Source organism: Panicum virgatum, chromosome 9N, assembly GCF_016808335.1.
Source record: "Panicum virgatum strain AP13 chromosome 9N, P.virgatum_v5, whole genome shotgun sequence".
NCBI lineage: Eukaryota > Viridiplantae > Streptophyta > Magnoliopsida > Poales > Poaceae > Panicum > Panicum virgatum.
This window is the reverse complement of record NC_053153.1, coordinates 55411654-55436401: the sequence shown is the minus strand read 5'-3', so window position 1 is coordinate 55436401 and position 24748 is coordinate 55411654. Positions and strand designations below refer to the sequence as shown.

The 24748-nt window shown below is 46.0% G+C and overlaps 1 protein-coding gene and 2 long non-coding RNA genes across 4 annotated transcripts; 2 read left to right on the top strand and 1 right to left on the bottom strand.

The window, feature by feature from the left end:
* The first annotated feature begins 1507 nt into the window (after window positions 1–1507).
* LOC120689136 (NEDD8-like) lies at window positions 1508–2022 on the top strand. Its single transcript, XM_039971467.1, has one exon. It carries the CDS (start codon window positions 1508–1510, stop codon window positions 1937–1939), a length of 432 nt encoding a protein of 143 aa, XP_039827401.1. The 3' UTR covers window positions 1940–2022.
* A 9158-nt stretch (window positions 2023–11180) lies between these two features.
* LOC120690777 lies at window positions 11181–13280 on the top strand. 2 transcript variants are annotated; one of them, XR_005681927.1, is made up of 2 exons: window positions 11181–12732; window positions 12858–13280. It is a non-coding gene; the product is annotated as an uncharacterized LOC120690777 (long non-coding RNA). The 2 variants fall into 2 exon arrangements; XR_005681928.1 differs by having other exon boundaries at window positions 11181–12779.
* Window positions 13281–19846: 6566 nt separating this feature from the next.
* Window positions 19847–22162, bottom strand: LOC120692333. The gene is made up of 2 exons (XR_005682582.1): window positions 20503–22162; window positions 19847–20324 (listed from the first exon to the last, which is right to left on the bottom strand). It is a non-coding gene; the product is annotated as an uncharacterized LOC120692333 (long non-coding RNA).
* Between the last annotated feature and the right edge of the window lie 2586 nt (window positions 22163–24748).

Genomic DNA, 24748 nt, shown 5'->3' with positions numbered 1-24748 from the left:
ATTATTCACAAATTTTATATCTCATTTTCTTGTGATTATATGAACTAAATAGATGGATAGTAAGATTGTGTGAGCTAATAGATGGGAAAATGATATTGACATTTTTACTTATTATTTGTAGTGAAGCGTATGATCATTGTTACATTTTTTTAGATAAAATACATGACTAGAATTGAACGCACGTACTTACATACAACTACAAAATAGATTAGATGTTGAAAATAAGAAGAAAAAAATGGTGCAAAATGATCCTTTTAGTTCTAATAATGCTTTGAGTTCGCTTTGATGGATGATAAATTATAAATATGTCCGGCAATACGACCAAATGATTGGTTATTTAAACTATTATTAAAATACTCGATGGGTACCTGAAACCCGACCCGTACCCGACGGGTATTGGTACGGGTATAAAATTTTATCCGTTAGACTTTGCAGTTACGGATATGCCTTATAGTTTCGGATATTATCGCAGACAAATATTTTCTCTACCCATACCTTACCCAATTTGTTACCATCCCTATTCATATTTAGGCTCTTGGTCAGCGAAGTTCAACTTTTTTTAAGAGGGTCAGCGAAATTCAGCTCGGCAGCATTGCCCAAGCCGTGTGTTTTCGGCCCATCCAGCTCCGGGCCGGCAGCGATCATCTCCTTTTCGCGCTCGCTCCACCAAACAGGCCCGGATGACATAGTCCGTACGAGGAGCTTGGCGGAACCGGAGTCCAGTCCGATCCCGACTCGATGATCCACACCTTCCATAAATTATGGATGGAAATGGGTCGGATCGAACAATTGGTTAGTTGACCCGACCCATAAAAACAGAATCGATGGGTTATAGGGACCGATCCTAAATTTCAAAATGGGTCAATAGGGCCGGTACCTATTGACCCGATGGGTATTTTGGGTCGACCCACTTATCTTATTAATAAATTTTTATTTTATTTATTGGTTTTCTTCATTCTTTTGAATAAATACAACTGGTCATTAGTTGTTAGATTCTATATACTTCAAAATATAGTGAGGATTATCATGCGTTGGAAGTGAAACTGGATAGAATTAAAATCATGAACCGCTAGTAAATATGTTTAATTTGATGCATTGCTAACAATCTTAACATATTATTGTGATATATGTTAATCTTGAATTTTATCTTTTCTAAAAGTGTTCATAGTATTCATGGTTTAAGATTATAGAAAAATATTTGGGTCGGCCCATAATACCCAATGGATCATCAAAGCCATAACACCTAAGGGAAATAGGTCGACCCATAACCCCTAGAATTGGACTCGAGGCCATGGGGCCGGGTCCCAGGCCAGGGCCGGGTCGGCCCATTCCCATCTTGACCATAAATCCATCCTGCCTGGCCCAACCCCAGGCTGCAGGAACAAACAAACCTGGAGAAAGAAGAGTTCTTGTTCTCGGTGACACGCAGCTACTTGCCAGCCAAGCCGTCTGAGAGGAGCCGATCGTCCGCCGCCGTCGTCGTGAGCGACTAACTAGCGTCGTGGCCATGGCCCAGATGCGTGGCAGGGTCGGCGAGCCGGCGTTCTACGGCGGCAGGCAGCTGGCCGGCTACGGCGAGCGGAAGGGGGCGCCAGAGGTCGACGCGCTCGCCGAGAGGCTCAATGCGATCGACGTCGACGGCGAGCCCGTGGCGGACATGGCGGTGGACGACGACGTGGAGGTCGCCCGGAGCCGGAAGATCAAGGTAAAGATGCTCACGGGCAGGGAGATCGACGTGGACGTGGAGCCCACGGACCCCGTGGGCAGGATCAAGGAGCGCGTCGAGGAGCAGGAGGGCATCCCGCCCGAGCAGCAGCGGCTCATCTTCGGCGGCAAGCAGCTCGCCGACGGCAAGACCGTGCGGGAGAGCAACGTCACGGCCGGTTCCATCATCCACCTCGTCCTCGCGGTAAGAGGCGGTCGTTGTAATAGTAAGTAACTTTTGCAACAGTTAAGGTTGCTGATGTTTAAAACTGAGAGAAACCAGGACTATGGTAGCTGTTGGATCTTGCATCCAATTAACGGTTCACGATACTCGGATGTCTTGTGGATTTGAAATTCTGATTACCGTATTCGGGTGCATGCATGAGAATCATATTAATTTTATGCTTTTGTTACTAATCCAATTGTAAGTTAAAACGAACAGGGCCTTGCTTGGGACCTAAAAAAATGAAAATCTGAATGTCAATCTTTTATGACAAAATTTGTGCTTAAATTGATCCAATCCAATTTCTTGATTTGTCCACGGTGGTTGCCAAATAAGCAAAGAAGTAAACCCGTTGGTTAGATAAAATCATAAAAGTTCATTTTGATGAGTTTACGGACCAGCTTACCAGAACAATGCGACGTCGGCCGAGGGCTTATCAAAATAGCAACCGGTACTAAAGAATGATATTTAGTACCGATTGGTGTCTTAGTCTGGTGTTCTTCACAGGTTACTTTAAAGATAAAATATCTCCCATTAGTTGCATGGGTACAGTGTGATGGTAAGGAAGCTATAGACGAGGTTAAAATTGTGGGTTTGAATCCTTATGAATGCGCATGCATTTGCGTTTGAAAAATTTGCATGTCTCATAAGAGTTTATTTTTTTCTCATTTTTCCTAGGTGGCACGCATAAGTACCGGTTGCAGTACTAATACTAGTTTTTCTTGCCGTGTCAGCCGAAAACGAATGTATCGCTAATATGATAGAGAAGACCAAAGTATTTGCTAAAGAGAACGCCTACCTGAATCTCTCAAGATTATATGCACCTAAACTACAAATTTTCATCCTGTCACTCGAAGAGCACGTGTGGCCGGTCGTAGAGTAAATCGGCGCATTTAATATTGGGAACAACTTGGCTCACGGCCTCACGCGAGTGGAGCACGTGCTCCCCGTTCCAAAATAATTGTAACTATAGAATTTGAAATTTGTTCCATAAAAATTATTAACTTTAATCTATCTATAATATAGAATTTGAAATTTGTTTCATAAAAATACTAACTTTAATCTATCTATAACAAAAGATAAAGTAATTTTTGAAAAATTCTCGAAAAAATAACTAATATCTCATACACTCACAAAAAATAAAGGATATTTTGGTATATACTTAGTATTAATTTGTGATTCTAGTATTGTTCGAAGGGAGTTCTTCGACATGCACACTGCTAGAAAACTTGACATTAGTACCGGGCGAAAATCCCCCGTTAGTACCGGTCCCCGCCCGGTACCAATTGGTCGGAGAAATTTTCATATTTGACATTCAATTCACACGCCTCACGTAGTTTAACACTTAATTCGCAGATCTTTTGAAATATGATATTCCGCATGCGAATTCTTTCGATCCAGGGTTTTCAGCCTATTTTCTCCATTTCTCTCAATTTTCTTCTCATTTTCATTTTACAAAGCCATGAAGAGACGATATTACCCCTGCCTTATCCCTTCTCCCGGTCGACACGTTCGGGATACTTCCTGCGCGGCGCGGTGGCGTCTTCCCCAGCTTCTCCGCAGCGTCTTCCCCGGTCGACCACGGGGTGCTCAGCACCGCGCCCGCCTTCACCATCGTCGTGCCCGGCGAGCTAGCCCAACGACGAGCAGGCCTACGCGACACGGCAGCCAAGAACCTTTTTCGCTCACACTACCAAAAAATACTACTTTGGAATTTGGAAAGGATTCAGCTCGTCGTGAGCAGCTGAACTACACGCACACCGAGAGGTGCATCCCTTTTTTTTTTTTGACTAAAGGAGCTCGCCACTGCTCCCAACCTCATTGGAGGTCTAATAGGCGTGCACGCCCGGGTTCGAGCCCGGGTGGGTGAGCTCCCAGCCGGGAGTCTCTACCAACCGAGCTATGCTCGGTCTGCAGGTGCATCCCTTTGGACTCGCAAATGGCGCGGAGCTTGCCCTGCTGCCACACGGCGTGGCACTCCACCTGGTTGACGGCCGGGAGCACGTGCGCCACAGCAAGCAGGTCCGCCAGCTTCTTGCTCGAGAAGTTGCTGAAGCCGGTGGCGCGCGCCTTGCCGGTGTCGTACAGCTTCTCCATCGCCGCCCAGGTCGCCGGCGGCGGCGGTCTGTCAAGGCAAGCCAGTGAGAGGACCGGCAGAGAGAGAAAGAAAGGAAGAACGCACGGGAGGAGGAAAGAAGTGCCCAAGCCGATTGGATCCTCACAGTGAAAAAGGATAAGGTAGGGGTAATTCCGTCTCTTCAGGTCTTTGTAAAATGAAAATGAGAAGAAAAATGAGAGGAATGAAGAAAATAGTCTGAAAACACTCAGATCGAAAGAATTCGCTTGCGGGATGTCATATTTCAAAAGGTCTGCGAAAGAATTCGCTTGCGGGATGTCATATTTCAAAAGGTCTGCGAATTGAGTGTCAAATCACGTGAGACCTGCAAATTAAGTGTCAAATATCGAAATTCCTCGATTGGTCGGTACTAAATGACACGTCATTTAGTACATGTCAAAATGCCCGATACTAAAGGTACGATTTAGTACCGGTCATTAACACCGACCGGTACTAAACGGTTTTGCACCAAAGAATAAAGAAAAAAATGAAGAACAGCTGGGAGGCCCCCATAAGCGCGCATCGCCGCAAGTCACACGATTTTTCACGCGTAAATGCGCATGCACGGTCGCGATGATTTGAACCTATGACCTCCGACCTCACGCGTTGCTTCCGTACCATCGCACCTACGCATCACATGTGACTAGAGGGACATGCATTCCTTTTGAAGTAACCCATGGAGGACCATTTATTACCGACCAAGACACTGGCCGGTACTAAATGTCACTTTTTATTACTGGCTAGTGTCTTGGTCCGGTACTAAATGACCGCTCCATTTTAGTACCGAGCCAAAATACTGACCGGTACTAAAATGCGACATTTAGTACCGGGCGGTGTCTTGACCCGGTACTAAAATAGTTGAGGCTTTTAAATTTGGATCCGGTACTAACATGACTCTATGTCAATGTTTATACCGGACAAAAGTATGCCCAGTACGGGCCGTGGACAAATGAGTCATTTTCTATCTGTGGCAGCAGGGTGCCAGGTGGCGTGCATGTGCAGATCTGCACTGCTAATGCTAGTGGAGCACTGGGGACTTCAATTCGTTGTTTTTTTCTTTTCTTTTCCTGATGTCTAATATATTTATTAGCTATATATAATTATTTATTTTCATGATGAAAGTTTTTTGCTGTATACAGTTATTTGTTCCGGAAGTTTGATATGTTTCGTCATTTTTTATAGTTATTTGTTCCTCAGATTCAACATTTTATTTGATGCATACAATCGTTTTTAGTAATACAACAAATATTTCGTTTGTAGTTTGTAGAGATTTGCTAATTTTTATACGAGGGTAACACGAAACAAAATTAGAAAAATAAAAAAATCCTCTCTAGTTTATACATGTAATTCGCCCTGCTAATAGTTTGGAAACCAAACTAAAAACACATCAAACTATTTTATTGTAACATATTTTAGAAACCAAACCAGCTCCACTTACTCGTTATTCCGCCCAAACCTACCTAAACTACTTGTTCTTTTCTCCCAAAGCAAACCAAACCAATAGTCTCAACCAAAAATCTTCAAACCGGTTTCGAACTATTAGGTTAAATCCTCTCCAACTAGTTTTAATATATTATTTTTGATGTGTGGGATCATATATAAATCTAGACATATCGGTCAGTCATTACAAGACATCTACAACAAATTTTACTCAAGTTCGCTAAAATTTTAAGGTGTGAACGCGAGCTTTTAATTCTAAGATCTGACTTTTGACGTTGGGCACACGTCAACACGTGTAGGTCGAACAGAGTAGCTACTAGTCGTACAAAGTAATCTCCAAGACATTTCAGTCAATTTCGATAAAATGTGAATGTGAGATTTTATTTGCGGGGTCCAGCTCTTGATGTGGGTGCCCACATGTAGTTCTAACCTCACTAGCTGCCAGTCATACTGACTCAATTTCGATAAAAATTTAGTGTGAACACGAGGTTTTATTTCCAGCCTCCGGCTCTTGACGGTGGGGTTCACGTGTAGGTCTAACCATACTCCTTTGCACAGAGTAGCTGCCAGTCATATTAAGTCATCTCAAACAAATTTCAGTCATTTTCAATAAAATTTTATGGTGTGAATGCGTAATTTTTAATTTTAGGATCCGACTCTTAACGTGAGACCAACATTTATATATATTTATAATATTTTTCACGAAACATCCATTTCAACCCATCCCAACCCGTTTATTGATATAGAACCCACTTCGCCCCACTCTATTAACTAATACAAACTATTTTAATCTACTCAAATATACTCCATGTTAAAACCTGGATCCATAAAACTTATTTCAACTTAAACCATTAGCATAGTGATATGTAATGGGCCGAGTGGGTAAACGTTTAGGCCTCCCAGCAGCCAGGCCGCGCGTATTGAGCGGCGCTAGGCAGCCGCGCCTTTTTTATTTTTATATTTTTCGAAAATATTTTTTACAGAAATATATTTTCAATATCACAATTTACAGTTTTGTACCCCTACCGCCCGGCAGGGGGGCGGCAGGGACTTATATGTAAATTTAAAAAAAAATTATTTGCGCGGGAGCCCTTGGCGGGAGCCTGCCGCCCCCCCGGCGGGCGGCAGGCTCCCCAGTCCTGTATAAAAGGGTTTCCCTCCCCCTCCCCCTTATTTGCTTCCCACGACATCCAGAGAGCGGGAGGGAGAGAGGAGGGGTGAGGGAGAGAGTTGTAACGGCGAAGCCCTGCCGGATTTTGGATCCTAACCGCAGGTAATAAATATTTCTCAACTTTCTCGATCTAAATTTATTGTATGTTTAATTCTATAATTAGTGTATGCAGCAGTAATGATATTTTAGCGATTTAGGTAATGTTTTTAATATAATTTAGGTAGAATTAAGATTAGTTTTTAGAATAACCAATTAGGTTTACCAACAACTTTTGTGGTATTGATTAGTTGTTTAATACGAGAAAAAATTTCGAGAAATAGTCAGAAATTGTAGAAAATATTAGAAAAGTATATGAAACATTCAGATAAATGGTAGAAAATGCAGAAAAATTTAGAAAATGTTAGAAAAAAAATATATATATAAATATATTGTAAAAAATTGTAGGAAATGCACGAAAATGTTAGAAAAGTTTATGAAAATTTAAGATAAATTGTAGAAAAATGCAGAAAAATTATAGAAAATGCAGAAAACTTATATTTTTTTGTGTTAGGTATGGCCGGAGATACGCCAGCTCTACTTGACGGAGTCATAGACTCGTCGCACCGGTCCTTTCTTGCTGTGGTTCAGCGCGTGAAACTTAACGTGCTACGTCCACGTCCACCAGCGGAGTTTATTCCTGTTGAGCCACGATGGGTGCCCAGGTGATATGTCGTCGGATTATGTTTTTAAAAATACGTTTGTTTCGTATACGTTTCGTACATAATGTACTTACATTTGATCGTTCTATTTTTCAGGTTGAGTGAGGCTGGTCTTCTTACTATAGGTCGTCTTGCTGAGAGTGGTTTAGTACAGCTGGACAGGTCTCTACTGACGGCTCTAGTTAATAGATGGAGGCCTGAGACAAACACCTTCCACCTCTCTTGTGGGGAGATGACACCGACCCTACAGGACGTTGCGATGCTGCTGGGTCTTCCTATCAGTGGGGATGCCGTAGGGCCTCGTGTCGTCCCGCCTACGTGGTTGGACGATCTAGAAGAGCGTTTTGCAAATATTGACATCGCGATTGATGTAGAAGAGCACCCAAAAGCAACAGGCCCTGCCAAGGCATGGATCCTCCAGTTCCAGGTACATACCTTGTTATGGAACGATTAATGTTAGAGTTATGCTTTTTACTAGTGCAGTTATGGTTTTATTTTATAATTGATCTCGTACTCATAAATGTTCATCATTTCTATGCAGCCCGACAATTTGGCACATGATGCTGATGATGATAGCGTCACTCGATCCCTTGAGGCATACCTGTTGTGGTTGTTTGGATACATAATGTTCAACAACTCACACGGGGCCTATGTGGATAGGGTGCTTGTGCCTTACGCACTGGAGATCGCAGAGGCAGCTGTGGAGGAAATGCCTCAATACAGTTGGGGTGCAGCGGTACTTGCAGCCACGTACCGTGGCCTCTGCAAGGCATCGGTGCAAAATAAGCACAATGCAATTCTTACAGGATGTCCAATTCTGCTACAGCTTTGGTCGTACGAGAGGATAGCAATTGGTCGCCCGCTTGTCGACCACTCACCGTATGAGCTGGATATGTACGGTGACACCGAGGACGATAGGCCCACCATGGGGACTCTCTGGTACGCTCGTCAGTTACGGAAATAACTGCTACTCGTACTATTCTGTTGGCAATTCTGTTGCTTTGTTTTACCCTCTTTGTATTTCTTATTTGTACATATTATTATTAATTTTGTGCAGAAGAGGTGGGCCCACGTACAGTCTCGTCGGGCCTATCCTGATTTTGTGGCTGAGTTTGATCGGTTGACACCTGAAGACGTTGTGTGGGAGCCCTACTCCGAGTTGGCTATAAACACTCGTGCACCGATCGGGATATCTTCGGTTTGCTTTCAGGACCAGGCCTTATGGATGACAACTACAGTGTTGGTGTACGACGTTTACATTGAGGCTCACTGCCCGGACAGAGTCAAGAGGCAGTTCGGTCAAAGGCAGTTGTATCCTGTGCCGTCAGCATTGGATCGGGTCGAACGCCATGACCACAGGTAACAATTCATATACTATTTCAGTGACTGTGCATTATATAGTTAACTAATCATATTTGACTAAATTGTTTTCAATATTTAGTTTATCGAGGACTGGGCAACCCTTCTCCGACATGTGGGTGACAAGGGTGCAACCTTGGGTCGATGGCTGGGACCAGGCAGAGGAGAACATGGCGCTTGCGACCCCTGCACACACGGAGGCTTCGTACAGGGCGTACCTGAGCTGGTACCAGCCTCAGACTCGTTGCCGCTTGATATATGCTGACATGCAACCACAGCCGCATGTTGCGACAGCACAGGATGAGTACGCACGACATAGGGACGAAGCATTAGCTGGGGCGGTGAGTCAAAGTTACCATCGCTTTTCTCAAATACTTTGGAATTACAGTGTTAATGTCTTTTTTTTCTTGCTTTGCAGTTGAAATGTGCAGGTTGATGGACTTAGATGCCAGGGCGAATTGATGAGGATTCGAGGGGGATCTATGATGGATAGGAATGAGCAAGGTCGGCCTGGACCCGAGTTTCACAAAGATCCCATTCATGCTTGAAGCCTTTGGTAGCCGGACATCGTACGATGACTCGTACGTTCGTCTCAAGCCTCGACGTCGTTCCTGTGGTCCCCCACACAGCAGCAGTCTTCCCAAGCACTTTATTGGTCTCTGCCGCATTATCCAGGGTACGTCAGGATACTTGACTAACTTCCTACTTTGAAGCCAACAATTAATTCTCAGTACATACAGGTGATGCACACCCACCTTACCACCTCACGGAGAGGGGACTCAGTTTAGTACCATGGCACCAGCTGCAGGGATGTCATTTCAACCAACACAGGCACCACCACGACCTTTCGGTAAACATATAGTCAATATCTTAATTTCAATTAATTGTGGTATGAAGTCTAATTCCTTTTGTATTTACATATAGGATCACAACAGGGGTATGATGCTGGACCTTCTTCGTATTACCCTACGGCGACAGCAGAAGGAACGCAAGGTAAATACCTAATCAGTAGCCCGAATTTATCATGTGCTTCTTATCTCTATGAATATTTTAAATAATTTGAACGGTTTACAGGATCGCACCACCAGCTTCCTGATATGGGTCATTCCTCGTATCCACCACCACCAGGTACGTATGATGAATATATACCAAAATATATGACTTATAAGACGATATTAAGATATCTTAATTGCTACTATATAGGGCTCACACATGATACCTTTGAGGCGAACTTCGAAGATTGGAGTCGGTTATTTTCTACACCTAACCCGCAGGCCGATATTACCTTCCAGACACCTGTGCCCACCGGACGTCCAGGTAGAGACGTAGGGCCTCCAGAGCGACACACCTACTCTACAGACCACGTCCACGCTCAGCGTAAAAGAGGTCGACATGGCCGGGGTGGTTAGGATGTGCTTCTAGTTGTTTCTGTATTTTTGTTATGGACATGTCATCATGTTATACTTATTTCGTTCTCATACATCACCTATTTCGTTCTCATTTGCGTATGTGTGTGAATTGCTAGCTTATACTTTTCATATTCATGTTCTTTACTAATGGTTTTTATTTGTATCCATATCTCAAACACATCTAATGACCACAGCAAGTTGTCCACAGCAGGGAGCCTGCCGCCCCCCTGGCGGGCGGCAAGCCCCCTGCCGCCCAGTGGATTGGCGGCAGGGGGCCTGCCGCCCGCCAGGGGGGCGGCAGGCTCCCGCTAAGAGCTCCCGCGCAAATAAATTTTTTTAAATTTACATATAAGTCCCTGCCGCCCCGCTGCCGGGCGGCAGGCCCCCTGCCGCCCCACTGCCGGGCGGTAGGGGTACAAAACTGTAAATTGTGATATTGAAAATATATTTCTGTAAAAAATGTTTTCGAAAAATATAAAAATAAAAAAGGCGCCTAGGCAGCCTGCCCGTAAGTTCTGCCCGGTCCCACCTGTAAGAAATTTTGGGTGTTCCCTCTTGCGGACGCGGTTTTTTCGCATGTGCTTGCGACCGCAGGGACTATCCAGACCATTGGAATATTTCCGTGCGCCGAGATTCGTGAAAGGAATCTGGCGTAAAGTTAGCAGCAAGACCGGACGAGCGATAGCATTGGAGCCAAGGGTAAAATGGGTATTTGAAAGGCTGCTTTGCTTGTGTACGATTGGGCCCAGGAGCTGTACATCATTTCTTCTTTCCCCTTCCTGGAAGGGAGAACACGCACACTCCATTGCCTACGATAGAGAGAGGTGAGAGGTCTAGGAGTACTTGTAAATCCAATGCTGTGCCGGCCCTGCCGGAGCAAGTTATGTTCTGGTCGACCTCATCGTAGCATAATGCGCCTACCTGCCCGGAGCGGCGGCCGGCTGCAGCCTGGGCGGCAGGGATCCAGAAGCATTGCGACTCCAACATAGAAGAAGAAGCGCAAGGCCAAGGAGGATTTCCGTTGAAGACCTCATCAGATTTCAAGGGCAAACAGGCAAGAACAATCCGAATTGTAATCCATGTGGTTTTATTTAGTACATCTCCTCGGTTTACAGAGGAAATCTTTATGATATGTGGATGCCTAAGGACTGCAGTGTCTCAGATATCTCAGTACCGTTAGAAAGTCCAAGCTAGGAAAGTTGCTGAACTCATATGTTGATTGAGCTCAGGAGATGATCTACAATTATCGAGGGGGGAAGAAGGACGCGTCTGCTCGTGTTGGTCATGTTTCAAAGGTTCGTGCTTCTAATATTTTGTTGGTCGTGAAGTTTTTTGTGCTGTAAACATTTCATCTAGATCTGAACCTAGGACCACAGTTTCGATGAGGAACCTAGGAATGCTATTTAATGTATTTGTTCATCTGAAATTTAGGACCTCAGTTTGTGTTGCTATTTCTTTCTGTCCTGAGTGTTGGAACTGAGCTGGCTATTAGGATTTTGGTGCTGAAGATAGATGGGAGTATTAGAACTCTAGGTGCTAAATCACGAACTTTGATGTTCTAGAGTACTGTGTAGATTACAGGTCTTATAGGTGACTCTTTAGGGGCTTGCAAGTGTTCAATTCACATTATTGGCAAGCCAGTGCTCCAAAAGTTTTATTATTGAACTAAAATGTCCTAATGTAGTAGTGTGCAAGTCAGTTGTATCGTTCCAAGCAACCAGCAACCAGATTCACTACCTCGCCAGCGTATCCTAATGTAAATCTGGGTTTATTTTGCTCTTATATAGAACCAAATATACATGGAAGAGATGGCGATAGTGGCTGCTGAAAACTAGCCCACAATGAGTAACTGACTCCACTTCCTATCTTCTAGGAGACAAAGCAGACTGAATGCAAATTAAATGACTCGGACAATTATCATCCACTGCCTCTTAACAAACTCTACTGAACTTGACTCATCTAACACACTGACACAACACAACTAGGATCACAAACAACAAACATCGATAACTTTTTAGATTATAAATAGTGTTGCTATATCTTAGCTAGAGTAGACCGATCAATGAATTAAAGTGTCTTATGTTTCAAATTTTTGTGCAACTAATATTCTGTTAATTTCTTAGCCTTTTGGTTCTGGTGCTTGAGGAATTGTCGTGGGGAGATTCTTGTATGCTGAAACTAAGTGACATGTGACTGTTGGCCAGAGTAGATCGATTTAGGAACTATAGTGTGTGTTTTAATGTTAGAGAGACTCGTGTATGCTAGAGCCAAGTGTCTTGGGACTCTGTTTAGTAGATGAATCAATCAACTGTGTTCTAATTTGTACTATAGTGTGTGTGTTTTAAAGTTAGAGAGACTCGTGTATGCTAGAGCCAAGTTTCCTTACTAGTCTGACAAAGTTTTCTAATTTGTAGCTTACTGCTACCAGTGGTTTAAACATATTATTTTAAATGAAAGTGTTGCAGTTTGTAGTTTACTCTTATTGCTGGTATGTAGCTTGCTTTACTTATTCAAATATTTTTCCTATTGTGTTCTACTTGAGCTGACTTCTCCGGTTAGTAGTCACATGACATGTTCTTGCAAGAGGAAATGTTCCAGGTCTTCTTCTGAAGGTTATTTGTCTCCCTTTCTCTCCTTACAACTCAATAATTGCTAGATGGTAATGTTTCTATTTTTTTTAAAAAAATTAACACTGCATATACTCTTTGTTTTGATATCTTCATATCATTACATACAGATTATTGTCCTGGTGGTCTATGAAGGAGAATGAAGACATTATTTTTGGGACTCTCTTAAGAAAAAACATATGTATTCTAACTGCCAAATCATGGTAGATGAAGCTCAAGCTAGAGATCGAAGTTGCTGCCAGGCCTTATTTGCCCAAGATGTACTTTTTTCATTGAGTGCTTTTTAGATCCACATGTCAGTGTTCATGAAATTTATTGTACAATGTTCTTGCGAATGTGCAGTTTGTTACTAACCTTGGGGATTGGAGAAGATGATTTGCCATTAGGGATGGAGAGTCTCTATATAGAACCCACATGGGCCATATGGGCCTTTGATATACTGTAACACCTTTAACACCCCCCCCCCCCAAACTCAAGGTGGGAATGGAGGATCTGAATAACTGAGTTTGATCAAGTGTAACCGATGTTGCTTTTGAGTTTGTGCTTTAAGAAATCTGCCAATTGTAGTTCGGAAGGCACATACTGAAGAGCAATTGTTTTCTGATGACAATGAGACCGAGTAAAGGAAGCATCAACACTGATATGCTTTGTAAGCTCATGTTTCACGGGATCATTGGCAATTTGTATAGCTCCAGTATTGTCACAAAGAAGAGGAGTGGGAGCATGACAAGAGATGCCAAAATCAGCCAACAACCACCGAAGCCATACAATCTCAGAAGTAGTGGTGGCAAGTGCGCGAAGTTCAGTCTCTGTACTAGGTCGAGAGACAGCTGCATGCTTCTTGGACTTCCATGTAAGAGGAGAAGAACCAAGAAATATGCAATAACTGGTTACAGAGCGGCGATCGGAGGGATCACTTGCCCAAGTGGAATCCGAGTAAGCATACAGAGCAAGCGAGCTATCACGAGCATAAAACAAGCATTGAGATGCGGTCCCCCGTAAATATCTGAGACCCGAAGTAAATGACCAAAGTGAACTGAAATAGGGGCACTCACAAATTGACTAAAAATATGAACTGCATGGGCAATATCAGGCCTCATGACAGTAAGATAAACAAGACTGCCCACAATATGTCGGTATCGAGAGGGATCCTCAAGGGGTGTACCATCAGTAGGTCATAACTGTAGGTGGAGATCCATATGTGTAGCAGCTGTTCGAGTATCAATAATACCAGAACGAGAAATAAGATCATGAATATACTTGGACTGTGAAATGGAATAACCTTGAGCGGAATTTTGAACTTCAATTCCCAAGAAATAACTCAGAGGACCCAAACCAGACATTTGGAATTGCTCACCAAGGTGTTTCTTCACAAAAGAAATATGCTCATCATCATCTCCCGTTATCAGCATATCATCCACATAGTGAAGAAGCAAAGTGCGTCCACGTGGAGAAATATGAATAAGCAAGGCAGGGTCATGTTCACTAGATGAAAACCAGCAGCATGTACCACTGAAACAAAACGTTCAAACCACGCTCGAGGAGCCTGTTTGAGACCATATAAAGCGCGACGAAGACGACAAACATGCCCTGGAGGAGTATCAACTCCTGGTGGGGGCTGCATATAGACCTCTTCATGCAATTCATTATTAAGAAAAGCATTCTTGACATCTATTTGGGAGATAGTCCAAGAACGAGTAGCAGCAACAATAGTCATAGTACGAACTGTAGTCATGTGAGCAACAGGAGCAAAAGTCTCATCATATGCCCTGAGTCTGCTGAAAACCTCTAGCAACAAGATGAGCTTTATACCTTGCCATAGATCCATCTGATTTGGTCTTAACTTTAAAAACCCATTTGCAGGTAATAGGTACTGCATGAGATGGTAAGGGAACAATATCCCAAGTACTTGTACGATCAAAGGCAGCAAGCTCCTCAGCCATAGCAAGTTGCCATTCAGGAATACCAGAGGCTTCGTGATAGTTGGAAGGTTCATTTATGACAGCAGCAGCACGCGGAAAACCCAACTTATCAGGAGGCTCAATAGTACTGCGATCCCGAAAATTAAAGAGTGGACCAACCTGCGACTCATCAGATATAGCATGAGACTCATCAATATTATTAGGATCAGTAAAAACAGGAGTATCAGGACTGGCCGATGGTAAGGCTAAGCTGGGAGGAATATCTATGGGATGTCGAGGACGACGAGTGTAGACACGAGTGATGGGTGGTTTGGAAGGAGGTGGATCTGTAGCTGGAGCTGGAGGCATGATGGGAATGATCGGAGTAGGTGGTGACGGCGGGGAGACATCATCACTAGATGAGATAGGAGGAAGATCAAGAAAGGATGTGGACTCTGTGGGAGATGAAGAAGGCTAAGTAGAAGGGTTGTAAAAGAAAGGACGGTTCTCAACAAAAGTCACATCATGAGAGATACACATGCGACGAGATGAAGGATCATAGCACCGGTAACCTTTATGCTCAGGACTATACCCCAGAAAAACACACTCAACCGACTGAGCTGTCAACTTAGTTCGCTCACGAGGTGCAAGAAAAACATAGCATGTAAAGCCAAAGACCTGAAGATGATCATAACGAGGAGGAGTGCCAAAGAGAACTTCACCTGGGAACTTGTTCGACAGTTTGGAAGATGGTTGTCTGTTAATAAGGTAGACAACTGTGGAGACGGCCTCGCCCCAAAAATGAGAGGGAACAAAAGAAGAAATGAGGAGTGTCCGAGCCATCTCTATAAGGTGGCGGTGCTTTCGCTCTGCAACACCATTCTGATCATGAGCGCCAGAGTAGGAAAGCTGAGGAAGAGTGCCCTCAGAAGTCAAAATCTGGTGAAATTTATGAGACAAGTACTCACCCCCAGAGTCAGAGCGAAAAAATCTAATAGAAGTAGAAAATTGGGTTTGTATCATGCGAATAAAAGATTGGTAAATGCCATATAGCTCAGAACGGTGTTTCATGAAATATATCCAAGTATAACGAGAATGATCATCAATAGAAATGACATAATATTTATGACCACCCTTTGTAGCAAAGGGAGCAGGACCCCATACATCTGAGTGAACAAGATCAAAAGGTCCAGCTGAATGAGAAATACTAGAAGGATATGGAAGCTGTATTTGCTTTCCAAGCTTGTAACCCTTACAATAAAAATTAGACTCAACAGATGTATGACCTAGGCAACCTGTTTTTATTAGGGTAGACAATCTAGACCCACATAAATGACCAAGACGATGATGCCACTGGGCAAAAGAGGCGGAGGTCGAAGCAGCAGACGAGACAGGAGCAACAGAAGCAGCAGAAGAAGGAAGATGCAAGGTGTCCAGAATGTAGAGGCTTGGAGCACCTCTACGGTGATGGCCAGTCCCAATCACACTCCTGCTCTGACGATCCTGAATAAAACAAGATAAGTCATCTGTTGGTGGAGGACGCTCTTCGAATGAATGAGTATCACAATAGCTCAATTCGTCAGGGGCGAAGCCCCGAGAGAGCGATCACGACCAGAGTGGCAGCACGAAAATCAAAGCAGGGGTCTTTTTGCTCTGTATTCAATGATCCTTTAACGTTACATGGGGGGAGGTATTTATAGCCCAACAATTCACCTACTCCTTGGCTAAAATCTCTTTACTACCCCCTAACTGTCAGCATCTGGGAATATTCCTAGGGTAATCTCATAATGTTACAATAATCGACACAATGTAGTGGAATTACAGCTGGACATGACATTCCGTATAGATTTCTGATAGTGGGCCTGCCTTTCTTCATGCCTCTTCATGATCAAGGTCTTCACTGCCTTGTCGAAGGGGCTCTCGGAGCCACTTCGCCGTATGTCCCTTCGCCATGGCGTGCAGCCTCTTCACTTCCCTTCGGAAGGGAATTGCCTGCGCTCTCCTCCCTTCACTCTAGGGCCTTCGGGCGCGTCCTCTTTGCCATCGCAGTTCGCTTCGCCAGTTCGCTCTGCTTCCTTGCTCGCAGTTGAGTGCCTTCGGCGACAGACGAAGGTGGCGTCCCCAACAGTAGCCCCTCGGGGCCACGGCTGTTCCTTGGAGCGGCTGTGGCCTTGACTGACGCGCGAGCGAAGCCGCGCCCTCTAAGCGCCACCCGTCGAATGTTCACCTGCGAGCGTTTGGGGCTCCTGCAATTTGAGAAGAATACCAAGAGCCTTTTTGTGAGAAAGATTATTATTATTTTTTTCGAAGTCAAGGTGTCGCCGCTTTGCGGGAAGACGAAAATGCCCCTAAATCCGACCATTGAGGGTGTGCGTTCCACAGCCTTTCGACCGTTGGAGGTGAGGGTAATCCTGTAATTTGGCATGCCCTTGCGCGTCCGTCGACGCACGCCCCCGGCTATAAAAGGCCCGGGGGGGGGGGGGGGGGAGAGTGAGCCCCGACTCACACGCGAGCTTCCCTTGCATTCGCCCTTCACTCTTTGCTTAGTTTTTCATTTCCCTTTGGTTCCCAGCCTTCGTTGTCATTTCGCGACGGCTTCGCTCGGAGAGATGGCGCCTCGCACAACTGAGAAGCCGCCTCCCACTCGAGACTTGGGTTACAGCCATGTGACCTCCGAAGTCCTTGAGGGGATTATCCTTCACAGAGTGGTTGACCGCATCTAGGTGCGGGCTATGCCCCCTGACCAGGGCTCGGCGCGACCTGAGCCGGACGAAGTGGTTGTGTTCCGCGACTTCTTCACCGCGAGCCTTCGCTTCCCACTTGATCTAGTGATCATGGACATCTTCCGAATGTTCACGGTCTACCTTCACTAGATCATGCCCACCTCCTTCGTCAGGCTGAACCTGTTCATATGGCTTGCGAAGACAGGCAGGGTCGAGCCCACTGCCGAAGCATTTGCGCGCGTCTTCCGCATTCATTACCAGCCGAAGACCATCGTTGTGCACAAGAAGGACAGCAGCAGCAGCAGCGACGCGGAGCCCCAGTACGGGTTTTACACCTTCGCCTTTAGGCAGACGACCCCGATCCCCATTCAGGTGTACCGGAACAAGTGCCCTATGGAGTGGACCAACTTCTAGTTCTACCACAAGATTCATTTAGACCCAGAGATGAACTCCAGCCCCTTGTGGATCGAGAAGATTCCTTTTCTTCCGAAGACCCTGGTGGTTGCACCGCCTGAGGTCAGCTTCGGAGAAGGTGATTGGGACGTGAGACCAGGGAGTGCGGAAATGCTTGCCTTCGCAGACATGCGAGACAGTGCGGAGGTATTCCTTCCTCTGACGCTTTGTCTCGTGTACTGGCTCATTTGATCCGCCGGAGATGGCATTGATGACGTTCACCATGCCTCTGAGTGGATCATTGGCTCTTTCTGGGATCATGCCTGGTTCTAACTTTGGCGGTGGGGGAAGGTAGGTGGGAGCTTGTGGCTGGGGTTGTGGGTGCCACCCTTGATGTGGCGCCGAAGGGGTTTGGATTTGTGGGAGTTGGGGCGTCGAAGGTGCTGGAAGGGCTGGTGGGGTGTATGTGGGGTTGTAGTGGAAGGTTGGGAAAGATGGCGACAGGGTGGGATATGCCGAAGTCCAGTGAGGTTGTTGCGGAGGCTGCCACTGGATTTGTGGTGGCGGGCCTCGCGGCTGGTTGTTGTGAATGTAATTGACAGGCTTCGGTGGTTGTTCGGTGTTTGTGGCTCGGTCCAACTCTTCTTTCTTTTCCTTGATGAGGGGGCACTCACTCGTCCAAGGACCCTTGTCTCTGCCATGAATGCAGCAGTAGGGTACTTTCTGCCTTCGGCCGGAGTTTTCCCTCTGACCCTGGTTGGAGTTGCTTCGGTCGCTCCTCCATCCTCTGTTGTTTTGAGGCTGGGAGTCGCGGGCTTCGTCACCGGAGACAGTGTTCACGGCCTTCGGGGTCTTCGCTTGTTCAGCGTGTTGTGGCTTCGGTCGATTGCGATTGCGTGATCTCTTCTCATTCATTTCTTCGATTCTCCGGCGCTTTCCTTTGTCTGAGATGCAATATTCTTGCATAATCTCAAAGAGCCTGTTCAGGGTCTTCAGCCTACGGCGCTCAAGGTATTCTCCGCACAGTCCAAGACTTAAGCCTGCGATGGCGGCATCGATGATGGTCTTTTCTGCTACATCTGGAGCCTTTGCGCAAAGCCTGATGAGACGATGCAAGTACTCTTGCAATGTGGATCCTTCTTGCTTCAAGTTGTGGAAGTCACATGAGTTGACTTCTTCAGGCTTCGGTGGTCTGAAGGCAGCGGTGAGGACAAATGCTTTGGCTTTGCATGCCGGGCTGCCTCCGGAAGCTTCGATGGCCACTTCGTATTTGAGGAGGAAATCTTTTGGGTCGGAGTCTCCGTCGAATTGCCGGAGGATAGTTGGGTTGAAACGTGGAGGCCACGGGAGCTCTTCGAATTCTGCCAAAAGAGGCGTGGCGAGGCCTTGTTGCGGTCGAAGCTGGTGTTGCATCACGTACTCTCCTTCCTCTTCGTCTGAGTACTGCCCTTCTTCGATGAGAATGGGCTGTTGGAGAAGCCTGTGCGGCTGAGGCGCATGCTGCAAAGTTTTAGGGGCTTGGCGAGGGGGCTTCATCATTACAAGGCAATCTCGGATGGACTGCCGCATTGCCTTGCAGCGAAGCTTTTCTCCTTTTAGCTTGTTAAGTTGTTCCTCTGGCTCTTCGGTAGTGAGCTCATGCCCTTTTCCCATGGATCTTGTTGCCACCGGCGCATTCGATGTGCCAGCTTGAGCTTGCTGCGCGTGGCGAAGACGCTCGGTGAGGCGTGCGTCGATTCTCTTCATGGCTAGGATGTCTTTAGCAGAGATGCCGAGGTCGTGGAGGTCGACCTCGAATTCCCCATCAGCGAGGTCTTCGACCTCATAGTCTTCGCCTTGGTCTTCGTTGTTGTTGTTGTTCATTGGGACGAGGGCGTTGTCGGCCGAAGGCGGGGCTTCGGCTGAGGCGTTTGCCTCCGAAACGCCAGGGTTTGGTTTCTTCTTCGCTATCATGTGGTCGTGTTAGGACGAACCACGGGTGGGCGCCAAAACTGTTGGTGGAGGACGCTCTTCGAATGAATGAGTATCACATCAGCTCGATTCGTCAGGGGCGAAGCCCCGAGAGAGCGATCACGACTAGAGTGGCAGCACGAAAATCAAAGCAGGGGTCTAATTGCTCTGTATTCAATGATCCTTTACAGTTACATGGGGGGGGGGTATTTATAGCCCAACAGTTCACCTACTCCCTGGCTAAAATCCCTTTACTACCCCTTAACTGCCAGCATCAGGGAATATTCCTAGGGTAATCTCGTAATGTTACAATAATCGACACAATGTAGTGGAATTACAACTGGACATGACATTTCGTACAGATTTCTGATAGTGGGCCTGCCTTTCTTCGAGCCCCTTCGCGATCAAGGTCTTCGCTGCCTTGTCGAAGGGGCTCTCGGAGCCACTTCCCCGTACGTCCCTTCGCCATGGCGTGCAGCCTCTTCGCTTCCCTTCGGACAGGAATTGCCTGCACTCTCCTCCCTTCGCTCTAGGGCCTTTGGGCGCGTCCTCTTCGCCTTCGCAGTTCGCTTCGCCATTTCGCTCCGCTTCCTTGCTCGCAGTTGAGTGCCTTTGGCGACGGGCGAAGGTGGCATCCCCAACATCATCAAAACCAACAAAACAATTTCGATCAGCAATTTGGCCAACTGAAAGAAGGTTCATACATAACTGAGGTACAAAGGAGACATCAAGTACTGAAAAATAAGAATTACAGAGTGAACCCTGATGAGTAATAGGACAAGATGTACCATCAGCTATCTGAACAGAAGTGCCATCAATGACAGGTGTGGAGAAGGCCAACTGAGACTTATCCGAAGTGACATGAAATGAAGCCCCTGAATCAAGCACCCATGACAAGGATGGTGCAATGGCCGGTGAAGCAGCAGCCACAGAAACGGATCCCTTAGAACTGGGACCAATACCAGAACCACGAGAAGCACGGGCAGCACGACGAGCACGATACTCAGCCAACTTCTCTGGATGCTTGGAAAAGCAATTATATGAGGTATGAATAAACTTGCCACAATGCTTACAAGGGTCTGATGATGTAGCTTTTGGTGCACTGAACTTGTGAGAGGCAGCCAACACACTGTGAGGATGAGTCACTTATGAAGAAGACAAGGACCGAAGACGTGTCTCCTCTGCAAGCAACTCAGATAATGCCTTTGCCATGGTGAGATCAGAGGCACTGTGAAGCAACCGGGTACAAAGGGAATCAAATTCATCTCTGACTCTCATGACAAATCTGTATGTGAGAAACCTCTCAATAAAAGAATGTGCAGAACAGCCATCACCAGCAGTACACTGAGGCACCATGGAGAGCAAAGAAGCCATCAAACGATCATAAGAATTATAGTAATCATCAATAGACATGTCTTTCTGTTCAATACATGTATTTGCTGCATAAGAGTGTGTTGAAGAGCACCACTTTCCTGAACAAAGCGTGTCTCCAAAAATTTCCACATAGGCTTGGCTTGCGTGAACTTGCGAAGACTCATAATCAGAGAAGGCTTCACACTATTCACCATGGCAGCCATCACTTTGCCATCATTAACTGTCCATGTGTGGACTGCAGCTTCATTAATCTTATCAGTTTTAAGTTCAGGTGGATCATCAGTCAAATGAAAATGAAAATGAAGACCATAACCTCGTAGAGCAGTCTCAACTAAAAAAGCCCACTCTAGATAATTCTGCCCATCTAAAGTAATATTGATAACAATTGCATTGACCTGCGACATGACTGAGTGGCAGCAGTTGAATGAAGACTGAAAGAGTTACTGCAGTAGCTGCGGATGAACCAGCAAAACTCCAGCAGCAGGCCAAACCAGAGCAAAATTCCAGCAACACAGCAGCGGAACTGAAGATAAAGAACAACAATGATAGGCCAAACCAGAGTAGCCGAAGGGAGGACCACCGAGCAGGACAGTGCAACGGACAGGGCAGAGTAGAACCAGGCCATGCAACGAAGCAGAGGAACAGCAACGGGCGCAATAATGGACGCCGTTGAGGCCGCGACGGGCGGCCGTACTCGCACCGCGACGGGCAGCGAAGGAGGGGCCACGACGCGTGGCCGGACGCGCCGCGACGGGCGGCGGAGGAGTGGTCGCGACGGGCAACCGGAGGAAGGCCGCGGCGGGCGGCCGGGCGCGCCGCGACGGGCGGCGCAGGAGGGGCCGCGACGGACGGCCGGAGGAAGGCCGCGACGGGCGGCCGAACGCGCCAGACGGGTGGTGAAGGAAGGCCGCGACGTGGTGAAGGAAGGCCGCGACGCGCGGTAGAGGGGCCGCGACGCGCGGCAGGAGCTGACGGACGGCAGGAGGGTGGGGAAAAATTGGTTCTGAGGTTGTATTAGATTAGTCTAACCTTAACCCTAATCCTTTCTCTGATTCCATCTTACTAACCTTGAGGATTGGAGAAGATGATCTGCCATTAGAGATGGAGAGTCTCCATATAGAACCCACATGGGCCATATGGGCCTTTAGTGTATATGGGCCTTTGATATTAACACCTTTAACACAGTTGACATGGGAGAAACTTGCGAGCATCTTCTACCAATTAGGAGTTTAATATATTTTAGATCACTATTCATTTATTACCACATGGTCCTGTTTTGATTTGTTGTCCAGGATAGCTAAAAATTCAAATGTAACTTTGATGGGAATGGATGAATAGATTTGACGCTGGTATTGTTGGATGAACATGCTAGTGCATACTCTTCAATGACCTTATCATGGATCATCAGGGGCGAAGCTAACATAAAAGTTGAGGTGGTGCACCCTATAGGTAACAAATAAAATTTTCTTGTAATATATGGTAGATATCAATAAATTTAGTGGTAAAAGTTTGTTTTACCCTGGTGCCTGTGCACCAGGTTAGCACATTGTGGCATACCTCATGCTAATATTGAATGTTTGCCTAGAAAATGAAACCTTGTACTTCTATGGATTACGCAGGTAGAAACTAGGAAGCACGATGCATTAATTTAAGAGGTATGCACAGGAGTTTACTCAACCATACAATTATGAAATCAATTTGCTCATTTTCATCATCATCATCATCATCAACAACAACAACAACAAAGCATTTTTCCCAAGCGAGTTGGGGTAGGCTAGAGATGAAAGTCAAAAGACACAAAGGTCATAGTTCAGGCACGTTGATAGCTAGTCTCCAAGCGCTCCTATCCAAAGCTAGATCCTCAGAGATATCCCAATCTTTAAGTTCTCTCTTAACCAACTCGTTCGAAGTCAGTTTAGGTCTACCCCTACCCCTCTTTACCTTATCAACATGCTTTACCACCCCACTACGCACCGGCGCCTCCGGAGGCCTCCGTTGGACATGTCCAAACCATCTCAATCGATGTTGGGTAAGTTTCTCCTCAATTGGTGCCACCCCTACCCTTTCCCGAATAGCTTCGTTGCGGACTCTATCCCTTCTTGTGTGCCCACAAAACCACCATAACATCCGCATCTCTGCTACACTCAGTTGCTGGACATGTCGCCTTTTTGTAGGCCAATATTCAGCACCGTATAACATCGCCGGGCGAATCGCTGTCCTATAGAACTTACCTTTTAGCTTTTGTGGCACCCTCCTGTCACAAAAGACACCAGAAGCTTGACGCCATTTCAACCAACCAGCTGAGATTCTATGCCTAACATCTTCATCAATGTCGCCATCCTTTTGTAGCATCGAACCAAAATACTGAAAAGTGTCCTTATGGGCCACCACTTGCCCATCGAGACTAATGTCACCACCCTCATGCCTAGATGCGCTGAAATCGCACATCATGTACTCTGTCCTAGTCCTACTAAGTCTGAACCTTTTTGACTTTAACATGTGTCTCCACAGCTCTAACTTCCTATTTACCCCTGCTCTACTCTCATCCACTAGCACCACATCATCAGCAAAGAGCATACACCAAGGGATATCACCTTGTATGTCCCTTGTGGCCTCATCCATCACTAAAGCAAATAAATAATGGCTCAATGTCAACCCCTGATGAAGGCCTATGTTAATAGCAAAGTCAGTGGTGTCGCCACCACATGTCCAGACAAACATTATCGCATCCTTGTACATATCCTTGATGAAGGTAATGTACTTAGTTGGGACTTTGTGCTTCTCCAAGGCCCACCACACGACATTTCTCGGTACTTTGTCATACGCCTTCTCGAGGTCAATAAAGTCTATGTGCAAGTCCTTCTTCTGCTCCCTATATCTCTCCATCAATTGTCGTATTAGAAAAATCGCCTCCATAGTCGACCTTCCAGGCATGAACCCAAACTAGTTTTGGGTCACACTTGTCACTCTTCTTAGGCGGTGCTCGATAACCCTCTCCTAGAGCTTCATCGTATGGCTCATCAGCTTAATCCCACGGTAGTTAGTACAACTATGAACATCTCCCTTGTTTTTGAAGATCGGTGCTAATATACTTCTTCTCCATTCTTCAGGCATCCTGTTTGACCAAAAAAAAGGTTAAAAAGCTTAGTTAACCGTACTATCGCTCTATCAACTAGGCATCTCGACACCTCAATGGGTATACCATCAGGGCCCATCGTTTTACCGCCCTTCATCCTCTTCAAAGCCTCCCCGATCTCTGCCTCCCGAAATCTCCTCACAAAACGTCTGTTGGTATCGTTAAAAGAGTCATCTAGCTCAAAGTTAGTGCCCTCATTCTCCCCATTAAACAGCTTGTCGAAGTACTCTCGCCATCTGCCCTTGGTCTCGTCATCCTTCACTAGAAGTCGACCCGTCCCATCCTTGATGCATTTGATTTGGTTGATGTCCCGTGTCTTCCGCTCGCGGATCCTAGCCATCCTATAAATGTTCTTCTCCCCTTCCTTCATGCCTAGTCGCTGATACAGGTCATCGTACGCCTTACCCTTTGCTACACTCACAGCTCGCTTTGCAGCCCTTTTCGTTAATTTATAGCCCTTGATGTTGGCTGCACCCTTGTCAAGGTGGAGGCGCTTGAAACATTCCTTCTTCTCCTTAATAGCC